The sequence below is a fragment of the Alligator mississippiensis genome, chromosome 14, assembly GCF_030867095.1.
Source record: "Alligator mississippiensis isolate rAllMis1 chromosome 14, rAllMis1, whole genome shotgun sequence".
NCBI classification, from domain to species: domain Eukaryota; kingdom Metazoa; phylum Chordata; order Crocodylia; family Alligatoridae; genus Alligator; species Alligator mississippiensis.
Window position 1 is genome coordinate 14,402,501 of NC_081837.1, and position 16,561 is coordinate 14,419,061.

At 41.4% G+C, this 16,561-nt stretch overlaps 1 protein-coding gene across 2 annotated transcripts in view; it reads left to right on the forward strand.

The window, feature by feature from the left end:
• The window catches only part of ZZEF1 (zinc finger ZZ-type and EF-hand domain containing 1), a 90,181-nt gene that overhangs the window by 27,227 nt on the left and 46,393 nt on the right, over nucleotides 1-16,561 (forward strand). For both annotated transcript variants that reach the window (XM_014608010.3, XM_059717154.1), the window contains exons 11-21: nucleotides 1,243-1,391; nucleotides 1,883-1,994; nucleotides 2,935-3,150; nucleotides 6,867-6,967; nucleotides 7,353-7,522; nucleotides 8,334-8,467; nucleotides 9,536-9,606; nucleotides 9,973-10,087; nucleotides 10,767-10,926; nucleotides 11,942-12,063; nucleotides 12,153-12,263. In XM_014608010.3, the coding sequence (XP_014463496.3) occupies nucleotides 1,243-1,391; nucleotides 1,883-1,994; nucleotides 2,935-3,150; nucleotides 6,867-6,967; nucleotides 7,353-7,522; nucleotides 8,334-8,467; nucleotides 9,536-9,606; nucleotides 9,973-10,087; nucleotides 10,767-10,926; nucleotides 11,942-12,063; nucleotides 12,153-12,263 (1,461 nt within the window). The remainder of the gene's footprint in view (nucleotides 1-1,242; nucleotides 1,392-1,882; nucleotides 1,995-2,934; nucleotides 3,151-6,866; nucleotides 6,968-7,352; nucleotides 7,523-8,333; nucleotides 8,468-9,535; nucleotides 9,607-9,972; nucleotides 10,088-10,766; nucleotides 10,927-11,941; nucleotides 12,064-12,152; nucleotides 12,264-16,561) is intronic.

Below are 16,561 nucleotides of genomic sequence, written 5' to 3' on the forward strand. Positions count from 1 at the left end.
CTGGATAAAGAACTTAATATTCACATCAGACTAATTTAAAAGAGCATGGAACAATTCAAAGCTTACCTTCAAGACCAAAATGCTAATATACAAAGCTTGTGTACTCAGCACTCGTGTATGGTGAGGAAACATGAACAACTTATGCACATCAAGAGAAAAGGTTAAACAGCTTCCACCTGCACTGTTTACGCTGCCTACTCAACATCAAATGGCAAGATAAAGTTACCAATGTAGAGGTTCTTCAAAGGACAAATTAACCAAGTGTGACAACCCTATTCAAACACAGATGGCTGGGCCAGATGAGCAGATTGGAAGATGGACATGCTCTACGGGGAACTATCGGAGGGAACAAGAAAAATGGCATGTCCCAAGCTTTGCTACAAAGACACATGCAAGCAAGATATGGAGGCATTTGGAAATTGGAAACCGTAGCAAGGGATTGGAACAGGTGACATCACCGTCTCCACCAGGGCATTAAAGTCCACAACAGGAATTGGCCTCAACAGCTTGAAGAGAAAAGAGTCCACAGAAAGCAAGCAGCTCCTGCACCACCCAGTCATGGCACGTACGCTTGCAACCACTGCTACAGATCATGCAAATCTTGGATTGGACTATTCAGTCACACTGCAAACCATCTACGTCAGAGGCTGCAATATCCGCTGTCTCTTGCACGTGAAAGGATGCCAATCATGTGTTGATTTTTTGTCATTCAAGCCAGTGAGGTATTTCTAACTCTTATGTACTTCCTAGCTTCTTTTTAAAAACTGTGGACCTATTTAGAATAGTCTGTGAACTGTGTGTAAAGTCACTTTTTAAGTTTGTGAATAGTAAGTGCTAAGGCACAGCATAACTGTTTGGCTTAGCTTTGCTTTATATTCTCTTCAACTGTGTAAGAAATTTGAAAATAGGATATATTTAGGAATTACAAAAGTCAGTAATCTGAAGCCAGTTCAGCACAGTTACCTGTACAGATGTCCTTTCTGCAGACAGGATGATAGTTGTAATGCAACTTCACTGTAAATTAGTTCCTTAATCTTTTTGAGTTATTAAATCTTTTAAAACATTTCCTTGAGTCACATTTCCTAGTTCAAGTAAACGAAATCACTTACGGTTCTCTAAAATCATATTGTTTGTCTGTCCTTGCCTTTTGTTTCTGCTCTAAAAGAGATATTACACAAAACACCTCACTATTTCTCATTGCTCCAGTTTTGTGCACGTTACTTTACCTTTGTTCACTTCTAGGTACGGAGAGGTGCCATTGGGGCCCAGTGTGGGCTGGTGTTTTCCTATAGTAGCTCCTCAGAAAAATTTAATGCAGAGGAACATTTTAAAAGATTTGAGAGATATGACAAGTGGAAGCTACAAGAATTCAGGCAGTTTTTAAAAAACAGGTAAAGATGCAATAAATAACTTAAAATATTAATATACAAAACCTCTACTATCTTATGCCACTTAGTGAGGGAGAGGCAGCCTTTTACTTTGCTATTGTTAGGCATAAAGTAGTGTGACATGAAGTCACTAAGCTCTGTACAGCTGCAGATCTGTATTTCAGCTTTGGAAATAGTGCCTCATCTAATAATTGGTTCCATGTGATTGAACATTTCACTTGACATTGAGAGGCAAGATTTTTATTGAGCAAGCTGATTCCTAATAGCTTTCTCAATCCCTTTTTCTGCGAGCATTCTATAAAGGGTGCTGTAAAATAACTGAATTGACTTTTAAAAACATCTCTAAGACTTGCACATGCACCAGTTTGCATGTCTGTCCATCTGCCATATTCTCCTAGCATGTGAAAACAGTTAGATGATGTTGCAGCTCTACTGCAATCCTCAAATTTTAACATAAAATTGTAACAAAAAATTTGACATGCTTTTATGTGCAGAAGCACTTCTTCATGTGATGAGTTGGGAGAAGATGATCCTGTTGGCTGGTTTGAGGCAGAAGACGAATGGGATGAAGTGGATGTCAAAATGCAGCAGTGCAGAGTTTCCCAAGTAAGAAACAATGAAAATGGACTGACCCAGGCATGAATGTGCAGTCTCGCCTCTTTTTTGAAATACCAGTTAAATAAACACCAGCTTTTTTTGATTAAGAAGCAACCTAATTAAGATTCCAAAGGAGAGGAACAAAGAAATATGAGAGATCTAGAAAACAGGGTATGGAAAAAGGTTGGAAAAACTGGGATTATTTAGTCGGGAGAAAAGATGACTCATTGGGCATTTGTTAATGACCTTCAGAGACCAAAAGAGTTTTTATAAAGAGGACCAGATGGGGACAAGAAGTAGTGGGCTTAAAGTGCAACAGGGGACAGTTAGGTTGGTGTTAGAAAGAACTAGCTAGAGAGGTTGTGGAATCTCCATCATTGGAAGTTTGTAAGTTCAGGTTAGATAAATATTGGTGTGGGATGGCTTAGACAGGGATGCTGCTTCCAGGAACAGAGGGTAGGAATAGGTAACTCTGAGGTCCCATCCAACCCTATTTTTCTGTAAGAGTAAAAAGAGAGTAAAAATCAGTTACAAAATGAGTTAAATTGGTAGTGAAATCATTGTGCAGATGCACATGGTAGTCACTGAACCCTAGTGTGTCCCGCATGTAGTATCTTCATAATTCCTGCTTTCCTAGAAATAAGAATGTAATCCAGGAAGGCAAGGTTTGCCTAAATAACATTAGAGTTCTATACTCAAATAAGTGATAGTGCTACTAACTGAGGCTGCCACTAAATGTCAACACCCTTTGTTATATAGTTAATAACTGTACTTGTGGTTTGTAATGCTAATATAATAAAAAATCAGATAAACATTAGCCTTTAAGAATGAAGTAATGTTGTATGAGCAAACTAAAAATAGGAAGATCCTTATATCTTGAGTATGTTGTATTTCTTGAAACTGGGATATACAGTGGCTGACTTTTGTGGGTTTTTTTGTCTGTGTCCAGTATTTAATGGTGAAGTTCTTGTGCACGAGACAAGATACAGCAGAGCGGCTTGGAGTTCAAGGCCTGAACATTCTTGGGTATCTTCGGGCTGCAGGAGGGGAGCCCAGCAGAAGCATGAACTGTCTGAAATGCAAAAAACCTGATAACGATGCCATTTGTGGAACGTCTCTTCTCTTGAAGACACTTTATTTCATCCAACAACTTGCCCAGGACCTGGTATGTTTCCCTCACTGTTGGTCAACTGCTTTAAAGCACATGGTCACCATGCTGCAAACCTACTTTATGATTCACAAAGGACAGGCTAAAAACACAACTAAAATAATATAGTGCATAAGGAAATGAATAAAAGTGCATGGTAATAATGTCATGAAACTCGGTGCATTTGGAAAGCAATAATTTGTATACCGCACTACAGTGCTTGGGTAAGCCAGGGATATGACTAGGGACCTACCTATATGGTTGTGAGACGAAGGGATTTTTGCAGGCTGCTCATGGTACACAGAGCCAATTTTGCACTCTTTGCACCAAACCCTGCCCACCACGGATTGACTGAGGGGCTCCAGCAGCCCTGCTCCTTGGCCAAAAGGCAAAAACCACAATATAATTAAATAGCAAAGTTCCATGGAAATATAAAATAAATTACTGCATTATTATAAATCTAAGTATTGCATTCAAATCTAGATTGAACTATATTATAAATATAAATGTATCATAATATGAATTGTAAATAATATCATCGTTATTTATTATTAACATTCTACAAAAAGTTTAGTAATGCAAAATAATGCTTAACCTCTAAAGAAACAATTTGTGTTAGTTGTTAAACACTAGCATTCAGCATCCACCAGCAGTTGCAGCTGACATCCTCTGTCTCTGAGGTGTGAATGCTTGTCTGCACACTGAGATTACACGTTCCGTGTCCACTTAATTGGTTGGAATGGTAAGGCAGCATTTTGCCAAGTTGTAGAGATGTGGAAACTCATCAGAAACAGACTCCCAAAACACAGTCACAGTCAAAGGCATCTGGCACTCTTCGGCAAAGTTTGTGTAAGCAGCACATTCCTTGTCATGCTCTTTCTGCCATCCAGGGATTGATTTCAGTAGCTGAGGGTCATAACTCAGAGAAGGCACCTGATTGGGGTAAAAAATGTTAACAACACTAGAAAAGGGGGCAGTTGGTTGTTTAAACTGTGATGGTAGTGAGTGATTGTATTTGTAGTACTGATTCAACTTCACAGCTGTTGCCTGAAACAGTTCTTGTCTCTGCTGATTTCCATGTTAACAGTTTGAAAGTTGTTGTGATGCCAAGTCTTCAGCCTAGCTTATCAAATTCATCAGCCTGTTGTGTGCTTAGTGGAATAAAGCCTAATGACTTTCAAACCACATTAGAAACCCTGTGAACTAGATTGCATTTTCAGCCACAAATTTAACATGATCCTCAGTGTTACCCTGTCCTAAGAGACTACGTAGTTTAAGCATGCACTGTGTGCCGGGTGTGATTTCAAGCTCCTCATACACAAATTGCTGGTTGTATTTCATATTCTTTGCGTGGTAACAAACAAACTGCGTTAAACCAGAAATTCCGTCTTGTAAGCACTGGCTCTGGTGGAAATGACACCGTTGCATGTAGAACCCTGCTTTGATTGGTGATGGACTCCTTGTATTGAAGCTTATGGCCTGGACAATGTTTGAATCCCTGTCTTCCTTTAAAAGAGAAAGTGTCTTCCTTAAAAAGAGGAAACCAGGCTATCCACATCAGGAAAACGTGTGCATCAGATATCACTTAGTGAAGAAATTATGTGTGCATTGCAAGTGTCATAATTTGTATTGGGCATCATTTCATGGAGCACATGTGATAAAGCTTTGCATACATTGCATTATCAAACGAATGCTGAAATCTTGTTAAATTCTAATCCATAGTTTACTGCTTGTAGAAAAATTAAGATGCGAGGTGATCCGGCTCTGTTTGAAAAACAAGCATGGTCTGTCCAGCTCCCAGGTACAAATAAAATGTGCAGATCGGGTATCGTAGGCATCTATTGCTTCATCTGCTACAATCAAGATTGATTCATATTCTGCCAATGCAGATTTTGTAGCCTGAACTTGCAAAGCAATTGTTCCTGGGAAGTAATTGTGACGAAGTTTGTTCACATATGGGAAACTGCTAGCATTTGTCACGTGTTTGTTCAAGTAGTCCCTTAATTTAAGGTTATCAATTTTCTCCAGGGGAATGTTGGCAGCTGTGAATGCCTCCAGTAGTGTGAATGTAGCCTCTCTTCTTGTCAAACAGTTTTCAGTGGTTCTTTTAAGGAATGAGGACATAGTTGCTTGTGTCTTGCTCTGACCTTTTAGCCTCTGCACCACCCTTTCACTTTATATGCAGTTCAGACTGTAAATGCTGAACAATGCTGTTTTTCCTCAATGCATCCAGTGTCATATTGCACAATGAACAAAAAAATTTACCATCATCTGTATGCAAGGTTCCTACAGGGAACTGCTTTACGTGATCCTGAGCTGAAACGTATTTAGCTTTCTTGGATTTCTTTTCACTCATCTTCAGACTGCAGCATTACTGCAACATTGCATCTGGCTTCTTAAAAGATGATGCTGAAACATTTTCACTTTCCTGACTGGTGCCTTCACTGAGTCTAGATCACTAGCACAGCCTCTCAGTAGCACTCAAACCACATGCTCGTTGGCTGCAGGGATTGCCATGCTTTCTTTGTATTCTGATAAGCTTTTTTTTTTTTTCTTTTTTTCAGGCAATCCTGTGCAAAATCACAGGAAATGCCATCTTTTGTGGTGATCGTGGAAACTGCTGTTTTTCAGTTTCTGCAAAAATCACAAAACCACATTTTAAGTAGGTCCCTAAATATGACCTCTTTAAGACAACCAGAATAGAAAAGATCATCCAGGGACAGATAAAGAGTTGCAGTTGGCACCCCCCTTTGATTCTTGCTGCATCCAAATTTTAAAATCAACTGCCTGGAAGGGGTAGCGGTATTTCTATTCAGGTAGTGCATTGAGAGTCAATTGATTTGCTGGCTCCTTACTTTCTCCCTGATTCCTGCTAATCTCTCTCCACTCCACAGGTGTTTAGTAGCTTCTGGTCTTTTTAATGGTCCTGTTATTTGTTTCACTATTCAAACTATCCTTTCTTCTGCAATTTTGCTGTCTGCTAGCCATTCCTGGTAGAACAACTGGCAGTGGAGTGTTGGAAGCACTACGGAGATGCTCAAGAAGGCTAGATTTTGCATGCCTCTGAATAAGAGATGTAAATTTAACTATAATGACTACAGAACTAATGATGCAATATCCTTTAGCTATTTTTTGCCTAGTTTGTTGAGTTTGTTTAACGTTATTTATACGCTAACAAATTAGCGCACATTCTAATCATTATCTTTGTTTTTTGCTGTGATCTTAAAGTGAATAATATAGTCCTAGCCCTCTACCATATTGGTCAAAGCTTCTAGTTTCTCTTTAACTGGCAAAAAATGTGTTGTTATATATGATGATGTACCACGCCATCTGTACCTCACTCTTCAAAATCCCAAATCTGCCCATGAGGCTCTGTACACCCGATGGTAAGGTGGTGGGTGGAACAAGTACACCATATTACTATTCCGTTACCTCTTAATGCAGTTGTGTCATTTGAAGCAACCAGTAAGATTGGAACCAGCTGTACAGTCTAAACCCCCCACTGTTAGGGGTAGTTATATTTGTTTCTCTAATGGAAGTGAAGATTTAGGGGGAACAAAGCAAAATAAGGTATAACTGACCTGTGCTAATGGCTCTCTTTTCTCTTGTGGCTGACATTTCAAATGCAAGTGAATGGTTCTTTAATGTTGCATGTATTACACATTTTAATGCATTTTTGTAAATATGCTTTTTGTTGAATGAACTCTTAATCCCATATTTACTTTGCATTGTAGGTTCAGCAGAAAGAGAGTGGATTAAAGTACAGATCATTCTTGGATTTCACGGGACTTGACTTGCAGCTCTTTTGGAATTTTTACAATAAACTACATCAAAAGTAGGTCTGCTTTTATCACATAATTACATACTAATATGTTGTCATGAATATTAATATTAATTTAATTAAAATAGTGACACCTTTCTACCATTTCAGCTGGTGTTGCTGTTATTTTTCCCATTTCTCTGTTTTATCTGGTAGTTTAGTAGTAGTATGTAGATGCTTTTATAATTTACAGGTTACTGATCAGCAAGTATAAAGCTTGTTCAACTCTTGTTACTAAATGTCCTCCTTTGAGGTCTTGACTGTGCTTTTTCCTTACTTGGAGGACCTTACCTACTAGAGCAGGCACAGTAATTACTTCTAACATAGCAGTATCTGTTGCATGGTGGGAATTAATTTTTATTATAACTTTCACTTCTGTTTGTTTTTGTTTTCTTTGTAGCCCCAGGGAAGAATGCATCTATGCTCAGACTCTGCTATTGCAGCTTCTGCAGAGTTGTTTCTCTGTACTTACTGAAGACAATAAAAATATTACATCTCAAGGAGCTTCTCAAAATGAAATAGCTGGCCACACAGAAGCTTCACAGGAGCTCTATAGGCATCTGTGTAAAGGTAGATTTAGACCAAACTGTCACTTACTAACTACTATGAATGTTTTGCTTTAAAGGGGTGTTACAGTGGAGTGAATATGGAAAGACAATTTCCAAAAAAAGCTTTCTGGAGGTCAGATTATTGCACTTTCAGATGAATGGGTTTAACCTTACTTTTCTTGACACTGGGATGAAGTGATTTTGCAAATGTGCTGGTACGTAGCCTGAAAGTGACTGTGGTGGCAAAGCATTTCACTGAACCTGCATTCACTTGAACCAGCAAAAAAAATCGATCCTTTAACTTCAGTACTGGAATGAATCAATACTGGAATGATCAAGTTATACTAAGAATTTCTAATAAATGTATCATTATAACCAGAAGAGCTAGAAAACGCAAGGGAAATCTTGACCTTTTTGAGGTTATTGGGAGTTTATATAGTTGATTTCCTTTGAGTCAGGATTTCATCATATTTAAGTGCCTAGCAAATGTTGTATAAAATTCTGAAAAATAAGTGTTGACTGAGTTTATGCTCCGTGTGATACATATTGAAAGTTTTCTGTGGTTGGACAGTTGGTATTTTGATCTTAAAAGCAAACAGTTTGATGTGTTTTCCTGACATGATCTCTTTTGCTAGAAATCACTTTTGCATACTGTGGGCAGTGTTTTGGGGGTTTTTTATAGGCAGTGTTTTGCTTTGCAAAAAGATAAAATTTCTGATCACTATCACTGCAAAAATGAAAAAAGTGCATGAAATTAGTTGAATTGTATACTGAATATTTACCTGATTATTCCATTCACATTATCAAATTTTGTTTCCTTTTTTAATGAGCAGTAGTGGACATGAGCAGTAGCCACTCTGTGCCAATGGAAATGTTAAAGCAGGAAGTTCAGAACACATTACTCAAAGGAGCAGCAATCTTTTTCCCAGATAGACAAACCAGGCGGGACCAGCTCTTCACCATGATGGTAAGTCGTGCAAAGAGAAGAGCGTTCATTCAGTGCCTGCTTTGTTTTGTTAGGACTACTTTCTAAAGTTTCTTTTGCTTACACAGATAAGAAAATAGGTCTCTGCTATGCTTACTTGTTCCTATGCAGGGGTTTGTTTTAAGTAAAAAACAAAAAACAAAACCCAAAACAAAAATTACATCCTCTTATTTTTTTCCACTTTCTAAATCACTTTTCTTTTCTCCATTGCCAGCTTATTCAAAATAAGAGCTTGTCTTTATACCAAAAATAAATGTAGTTGGAGTGTAGATGCTGTCATAAAACAGTGGTGGTGGTTCTTACATGTTGAGATGTGATTATGGAAAGATGAAAAAAATGGCATGGCAGTGTTCTATATCAACTGAGTTTTTAATGATTCTGGATTAGTTCTACTCAGTTTAGAAATGAATCCTCGTACATAATGATCTTAGTTTTACATATAAGGAAACAGAGGCAAAGGAGGAAGTGATTTTTACCACAAGTTCAGTGTCCAGGTATGGGAACTTCTGAGCACTTCTAAAGAATGTTGTTAAAAGTTGTCTCTAGACTTGTCATAGTTTTTTCTCTTAGTGTAACCTGTAGTAATATTGAAAATGAAATGGTATTTTGCCATTTTTAACTATTGCATATAGGTCTGTTTGAGGGACTCCTTGTGGATTAAAGGGAGTACTGGATATATTTGTCTAAAACTAAAAATATAAAACCTAGGGTAAACAACATACATTTACAAAATAGACAAATTAATAGATTCAAAAAGTCATTTTAAGTGGTATTTTTAAAATAAAGAATATTTGTTCAGTGATTGAGAACTTAAGTATCCTGTTTTTTGTGGACTGAATTTTTACAACCATTGAAAATCATTCAGGAAAATGTCCTTTTTATACTGTAAAGGCTGACTGAACTTGTATTGCATTTGTACAGGTACTGTTCCCTCTCTCAGCAAAAGTGTTGTTTTTTTTCTCTGACAATCATCAGTTTTTTATATAGGACTTGTATTTTTTTTCTGTTGCAAAAAGCTTGTTTTAAAAATACATTTCTTTCATGTCCTAGAAAAATATTACAGAACATGAACACAAACAATCTGTTCAACTTACCTTTAGATCCCTGTGTACCTATTTCAGGTAAGGTGCTTTAATACTGAAATAACTTTGATAGTTTATCAAATTGACCTTTTAAAAATAATTCCACATTCCTAAGGGAAGAAGAATTGCCAGTTTTTGGGGTGTTTTTTCGATAGGAGAGTAAAACACCCAGACTTGCTGACCAAAGACGACTGTAATTCTTTCTAAACTGCTTTCCTTACAAACAATTGTTATTTATTTAATTGGTTCTGAAGGCATTTTAAAATTATGCATCTTTAAAGTCCTATTTAATTTTTGCAGTGATAGTGATCAGAAATTATATCTATATATTGTCACTGCAGCATGGCAGCTGTACTTTAGATGCCTGTTATTAGTTGTTCTTCATTAAGCAAGTCTCTCTTGCAGTGACCAGGATCCAGCCGGACTTTTATTATTACCAGACAAGGGAAGTTTTGCAGACTTTGACATCAACCAGGTGCTGTCAGTCATGGATATTCTTCTGTTGGTAGCAGCAAGAGAGGTAGCTGTCCTTTCCGATCTTCTGCTTTTACTTCTTTACTGCACACTCTTCTATAGTATTTGCTAGTCTTAAGGTATATTGCACACTAAGGGTCTAGAGTCAGTAGTTAATGGGACTGTTTACACGAGTGAAGTTATTCATGTGTCTGTAGAATTAGGACCCCACCTAATTTAAATATCTTATATCTAGTAGAAACAATACTTAGTAAAGAGAACCCAGGTGGTGTACAGAATGCTATACCTTGTGGGATTTTTCCGTCTGGACCAGTAATAGTTCTTATCAAGCCATGGGAAAACTAAACTCTTCAATCTAGACAGAAAGGAGGGAGCTAATTATGATACTGTAGGGATAAGAATTATGCTTGAGGAGTAAAAGGTTTTTTCATACATGAAAAAGATGAGCCTATATAACAGTGTGCAAAAGAACTGAGAGTTACAAATGCAGATCTGACTACTTAAAGACCTGTTTGTAATTCATTTTTAATGCGAATTGTTAAAAACATTCCAAACATCGCTTCTTTTTTTATGAAGTTCTTTTGGCCATCAGGAATTCACACCCTCCTTGTCGCTCACGTTTCATCTGTCTTTCTGGAGGAAGAATCCATTTCCCTGGTTCATTGCCTTGTAATGTTGTTATGTTCTATCCCTTGAGGTACTTTTGTTGTGTGTTTGTCTTCCAGTGTGAAATGATGATGCTGGATATTGCCCAGCAGGAAAGTGGCATAGTGCTGTCTTCTTTATTCTGGTCAGTTCAAGGTAGCCTTCTTTCATGGTGTTACCTACAACTGAAGGGCAGCGATAATGCATCCAAGAACATTGCCATAGAAATTCTTATTAAATGTAAGTGACTTCCTTATGGAATAACACAGGACTGTAAAATATAATCTTCAGAAGCCAATTAATATTTTTTCCCTAGCCATGGTTAAATGATATTAAGCATGGAAGTTGGACCATTTCTAAATGCAGTATATAAATACATGGAATGTTTTAAAACATGTATTGTATTTTGGTAGAATTTTTGTATATGTTTTTTTACTTATATGCTTGATTTAATGGGTGAAACTTGCTCAGAATTCAGATTACATTCCTTTTGTCTAACAGTGTTCTAGGAAGATGATAGTTATTGTGAGAGCCATTTTATCCCAAGGATACTAACTTCATTACTGGCTTCTCAGTGTATTGTGCTTCTGATGTTAGTGACAATGTCAGAATATATTTTTGAGTGGTTAACTTTTCTGACTGTCAGTTTCTCTGGCAATGACTGTTCCCTATTGTGCATAATGCCAGATTCAATAGAAGTACTCAAAAAAAGCAGATTCCAGACATAAATCTGTAACCTCTGGGCAACCTCAAGAACGGTCAGAGGAGGGCCACTTGTATGGTTAGGGGCCTGCAGGCAAAACCCTGAGGAGAGATTGAGGGCCCTGGATCTCTTCAGCCTCCACAAGAGAAGGCTGAGTGGTGATCTTATGGCGGCCTACAAATTCATCAGGGGGAGAAAACAAGGAATTGGAGATGCTCTGTTTACCAGGGCACCCCTTGGAGTAACTAGGAACAATGGCCACAAACTGATGGAGAGCAGATTTAGGTTAGACATCAGGAAAAACTGCGTTATGGTAAGGGTTGCCAACATCTCGAATGGCCTTCCAAGGGAGGTGGTGCTTTCCCCTATCTTGGGGGTCTTTAAGAGAAGGCTAGACATGCACCTGGCTGGGGTTATCTGACCCCAGCACTCTTTCCTACCCAGGGCAGGGAGTCAGACTCGACGATCTGCTAAGGTCCCTTCTGACCCAAACAAACATCTGTGAACTTGTCTAATTTCCTATTATAGAATATATTTATCTTTTCTTTTTAGATGTCGGGAAGTTCCTGTCAAATATCAGAACAATTTTAGAGTCACTTTTATCTCAGTTCAGTGGCAAAAGCATAGTGGAAAAATTAAGTGACTCTGTCTTTGCAATGGCAACTCGTCAGTTGGTAAGTAGATGGGATTTTGTATTCTTCTTCTTTAGCATGAATGCATGTATCAGTTTATGAAGACTTTAACTACATGTTTTGTTACCCAGGTGATCTTCTTGTTGGACTTCTGTGCTTTAGACATTCCACACTGTAACCTATTACAGCTCTTCAGCACCCTGACAGAGCCACTGAAGAACCTTAGCAGCGAACCAGATAAGGTAGCGTAAGAGACAGGCAGATGCTTTAAACCTCTGGTTCTCTATAAACTTTTGAATTCTCTCTCTCTCTCTTCCATGCTCAGTGTGTGTGTTCGTTTTTCTTTGAAATATTCTCAAAGTACTTTTGAACATTTTTAGAGACAGAAAAGTAGCACCTACAAGTAGACAAACAGGTTATGTAGGAACATGGTACTGGAAAGGACCTCCTGGGCCATCAAGTCCCAGTCCCTTGCGTTTACAGGTAGTCATTTCCCAAGGAAATCCTCTAAGTTACTGCTTCAAGCTCTCATCCTGTCTTGTTAAAGACACAAGCCTGTGCATCTAGAATCTGTAACAAATCCTATCCTCATAGGTATGAAGGTCTCGTATGAGGCACCGAGTATCCTGAAACACGCACTCATTTATAGTTGCACGCTGCCTTAGATCAGTAAGCTGTCAGCAACTTGCATGGTTAAATCAGCTGCTCTTTTTGCAAGCTGTGATTCTCCATCAGCATTTCTAATGGTCACAACTCATTGCTGTAACGACAAGGAAGTGAAGGGAAAGGTAACTTCTCTGAGGTTTTAGCTTTTAAATTATCAGAATATCCTGTGCCAATACACTGGGGAGTTTCCTTGTTCATTCCCTCCCCCCAACACCCTCCTACCCCGCCCTTGGCTGCATGAGAGAAAATGAAACGTGAACAGTAGGACTGCATGGAGCTTCAGTAGCTGATTCGATTCAGAGAAGATTCAGCCCAATTCGGGGACCAAGTCTCCAAATCTGAATTGAATTAGGATACCAAGTAAAAGCTCCGAATCAATTTGGAGATTTGGCCAGAGACTAAACAGGCAGCTGACAGCTGCATCCAGCTGGTAAATCTGTTGGGATTGGGGGAGGCGGGGAGGGAAGGGAAGTGGGGGAGGGAGGGATTCGGCCTGGGGCTGGGACAAGCTGCCTAGCTGGGGCAGGGGGCGAGGGATGCAGGTGCTGGGAGCAGGGACTCTGGCCTGCTGCTGCTTGCCCATCCGGGGCAGGATGCAGGTGTGGCCCACTCCAGGTGGAAGGGGGAAAGTGGCAGCAGGGCAGAGACCCCGCTCCCAGCTGCCCCATGGCATGGGTGCAGCATGGCTTGGCAGGGTGCTGCATGCTGCCTGAGAACTGAGGCGGCTCCACCTGTCAGCCGGAGCCCGCCAGCGCTCAGGCTCAGCAGCTCCATCTCCCAGACAGCGTGCAGCACCCTGCTGAGCCATGCTACACCCATGCCGTGGGGCACCTGCCACGCAGGTGCCAAGTGGGGTGTGCAATCCCCACTGCCTCCCACTGTCTTGCACTGTGGGGCTCTGTCATGAGTGCCCAGAGGCCCCAGTTGCTGCTGCCGCAGCCAGTGAGTACAAGGCTCTATTTATTTATTTACTTATTTTTTAAAGCTTTGCAATCACCAGCTGCAGGAGCAGTGATTGGGGCCTCTGGGTGCTCATAGCAGAGGCCCCTGTGCAGCGCGGGGCAGTGGGGATCGCCCCCTCCCCCGCTCCACCTGGCACTCACATGGCAGCTGTTGCATCATGTGGCTGCAGCGTGGCTTGGCAGGGCGCCATGTGCTGCCTGGGAGCTGGGACAGCTCCATGTGTCAGCCAGAGCCTGGCACTGCTCAGCCCCAGCGGACCCAGCTGCCAGGTAGCACATGGTGCCCTGCCAAGCCGCTCTGCACCTGTGCCATGGGGCAGCTGCCATGTGGGTGCCAAGCAGGGGGGAGTGGAGGAGGGAGATCCTTGCTGCCTCCCACTGCCCTGTGCTGCATGAGGGGGCACTGCCATAAGCGTCCAGAGGCCCCTGATCACCACTCCAGCCAGTGAGTGTGAGGCTTTTTTTAAACATTTATTTTAAAGTGCTGGAACTAGGCTGGGGACAGGTGGGGGATGGGGCAGGGCAGCCATGGGGGCTTCTCCTGTGGCCCCCCCCACCTGGGGAGGCAGGCACAGCTATAGGAGCCAGCTGGCCATGCTTGCCTATCCCTAGCTGATCTGAATCGCCGAATCTCTCCAAATCGGCGCCAAATATTCCGAAGCTGATTCAGCCAAAGTGATTCAGGATAGTGATCTGAATCAAATCACTGTCCTCCAAATCGGCCAAATCCGAATCGAATACTTCCCTATTTGCACAGACCTAGTGAACAGTGGAACAGAAATTCAAGAGCAAATTAAGATAGAGAGGTCCCTCCTGATTGGAAAAGGACAAACATAGTGCCCATATTTAAGGAAGGGGAAAAAGGGAATCCAGGGAACTATGGACCAGTCAGCCTCACCTCAGTCCCCAGAAAAATCATGGAGCAGGTCCTCAAAGAGTCCATTTCTAAATACTTTGAAGAGAAGGTGGTGATTAGGAACAGTCTGCATGGATTCACCAAGGGATCCTGACTAACCTGATTACCTTTTATGATGAGATAACTGGCTCTGTGGATGTGAGTAAAGCAGTGGATGTGATATCCTTTGACTTTAGCTAGGCTTTTCATAATACCGTCTCCCACAGCATCTTGCAAGCAAGGTGAGGGTTGGATGAGTGGACTATAAGGTGGATAGAAAACTGGTTGGAGCATTGGGCTCAAAGTAATCAATGGCTTGATGTCTAGTTGGCAGCTGGTATCAAGTGGAGTGCCCCAGGGTTGGTCCTAGGACTGGTTTTGTTCAGTATCTTCAGCAACCTGCAAGATGACATAGAGTGCACCCTCAGCGAGTTTACAGATGACACCAAGCTGTGGGGAGTAGTAGATACGCTGGAGGATAGGGCTAAGATTTAGAGTAACCTAGACAAATTGGAGGATTGGGCCAAAGGAAATCTCATGCACTTCAACAAGGACAAGTGCAAAGTCCTGCACTTAAGACAGAATAATCCCATGCACTGGTACAGGCTGGGGGCTGACTGGCTGGGCAGCAGCTCTGCAGAAAAGGACCTGAGGGTTACAGTGGACAGTAAGCTGAACATGAACCAACAGTGTTACCAAGAAGGCTAATGGCATACTGGGCTGCATTGGTAATAATGTTGCCAGCAGGTCAAAGGAAGTGATTATTCCCCTTATACAGCACTGGTGAGGCCTCATCTGGAGTACTGTGTTCAGTTTTTGGCCGCCCCCATTACAGAAAGGATGTGGACAAATCGGAGAGAGTCCAGTGGAGGGCAACAAAAATGGTGAGGGGGATGGGGGACATGACTTCTGAGGAGAGGCTGGGGGAGCTGGTCTTAGTCTAGAGAAGAGGAGACTGAGATTTAAAAGCAGCCTTCAAGTACCTGAAGCAGGGTTTGAAAGAGGATGCAGCTGCACTGTTCCCAGTGGTGGCAGATGACAGAGCAAGGAGCAATGGTCTCAAGTTGCAGCAAAGGAAATGTAGGTTAGATATTGGGGAGAATTTTTCAGTAGGAGGATAGTAAAACACTGTAACAGGTTACCCAGAGAGGTTGTGGACTCTCTGTTCTTGGAGGTTTTTAAGACCTGGCTAGACAAAGCCTTGGCTGGGATTACCTAGTTGGGGCTGGTCCTGCTTTGAGCAGGGGGTTGGACTAGATTACCTTCTGAGGTCCCTTCCTACCCTTATTCTCTATGATTCTGAGTACAGCAGAGGTGTCAGAGATACTGGCCTGCAGTGCTGCCTGCGAGTCTTGGACTAGCTCCACGTACAACATGAAACATGAACTAGCCGTGGCCCTGTATGCTGTACATGGCACATGGAGCCAGTCTGACACGTACCACACACCACATGGGGCTGTTTGGGGCACATGCAATGTGCAGTGCCTGTGCCAGACTGGCACTACACACTAGATCTGGGGGCAGTCTGGATCAGGTCCAAGTGACATGCAGGGCTGGTCCAGGGTATGTAGTGCACATGGGACTAATCTGTGGGCTCGATGTGGCCCTGGGCCCTTCATCTCAACAAAGCTGAGCTCTTCATGAGTTCCTTGCATCTGTATTCCTAGACACAGACCAAGATAAATCTCCCAATTGGATCATAGATAGACATAGGAGGGACTATAGCTAGACATAGGAGTCGTAGCTGACTCCAAGATGAACATGAGTTGTCAATGTGACAAAGTGATCAACAAGGCTCGCCGTACTTTATCATGCATTAACAGACGCATGACAAATAGGTCCAGGGAGGTGATATTTCATTGCTTCCCTTCTATGTAGCACCGGTCACACCACAGTTGCAGTACTGTGTCCAGTTTTGGGCCCTGCTCTTCAAGAGGGATGTGGAGAATCTTGAGAGGGTTCAGAGGACGCCACTCGTATGGTTAGAGGCCTGCAGGCAAGGCCCTATGAGGAGAGA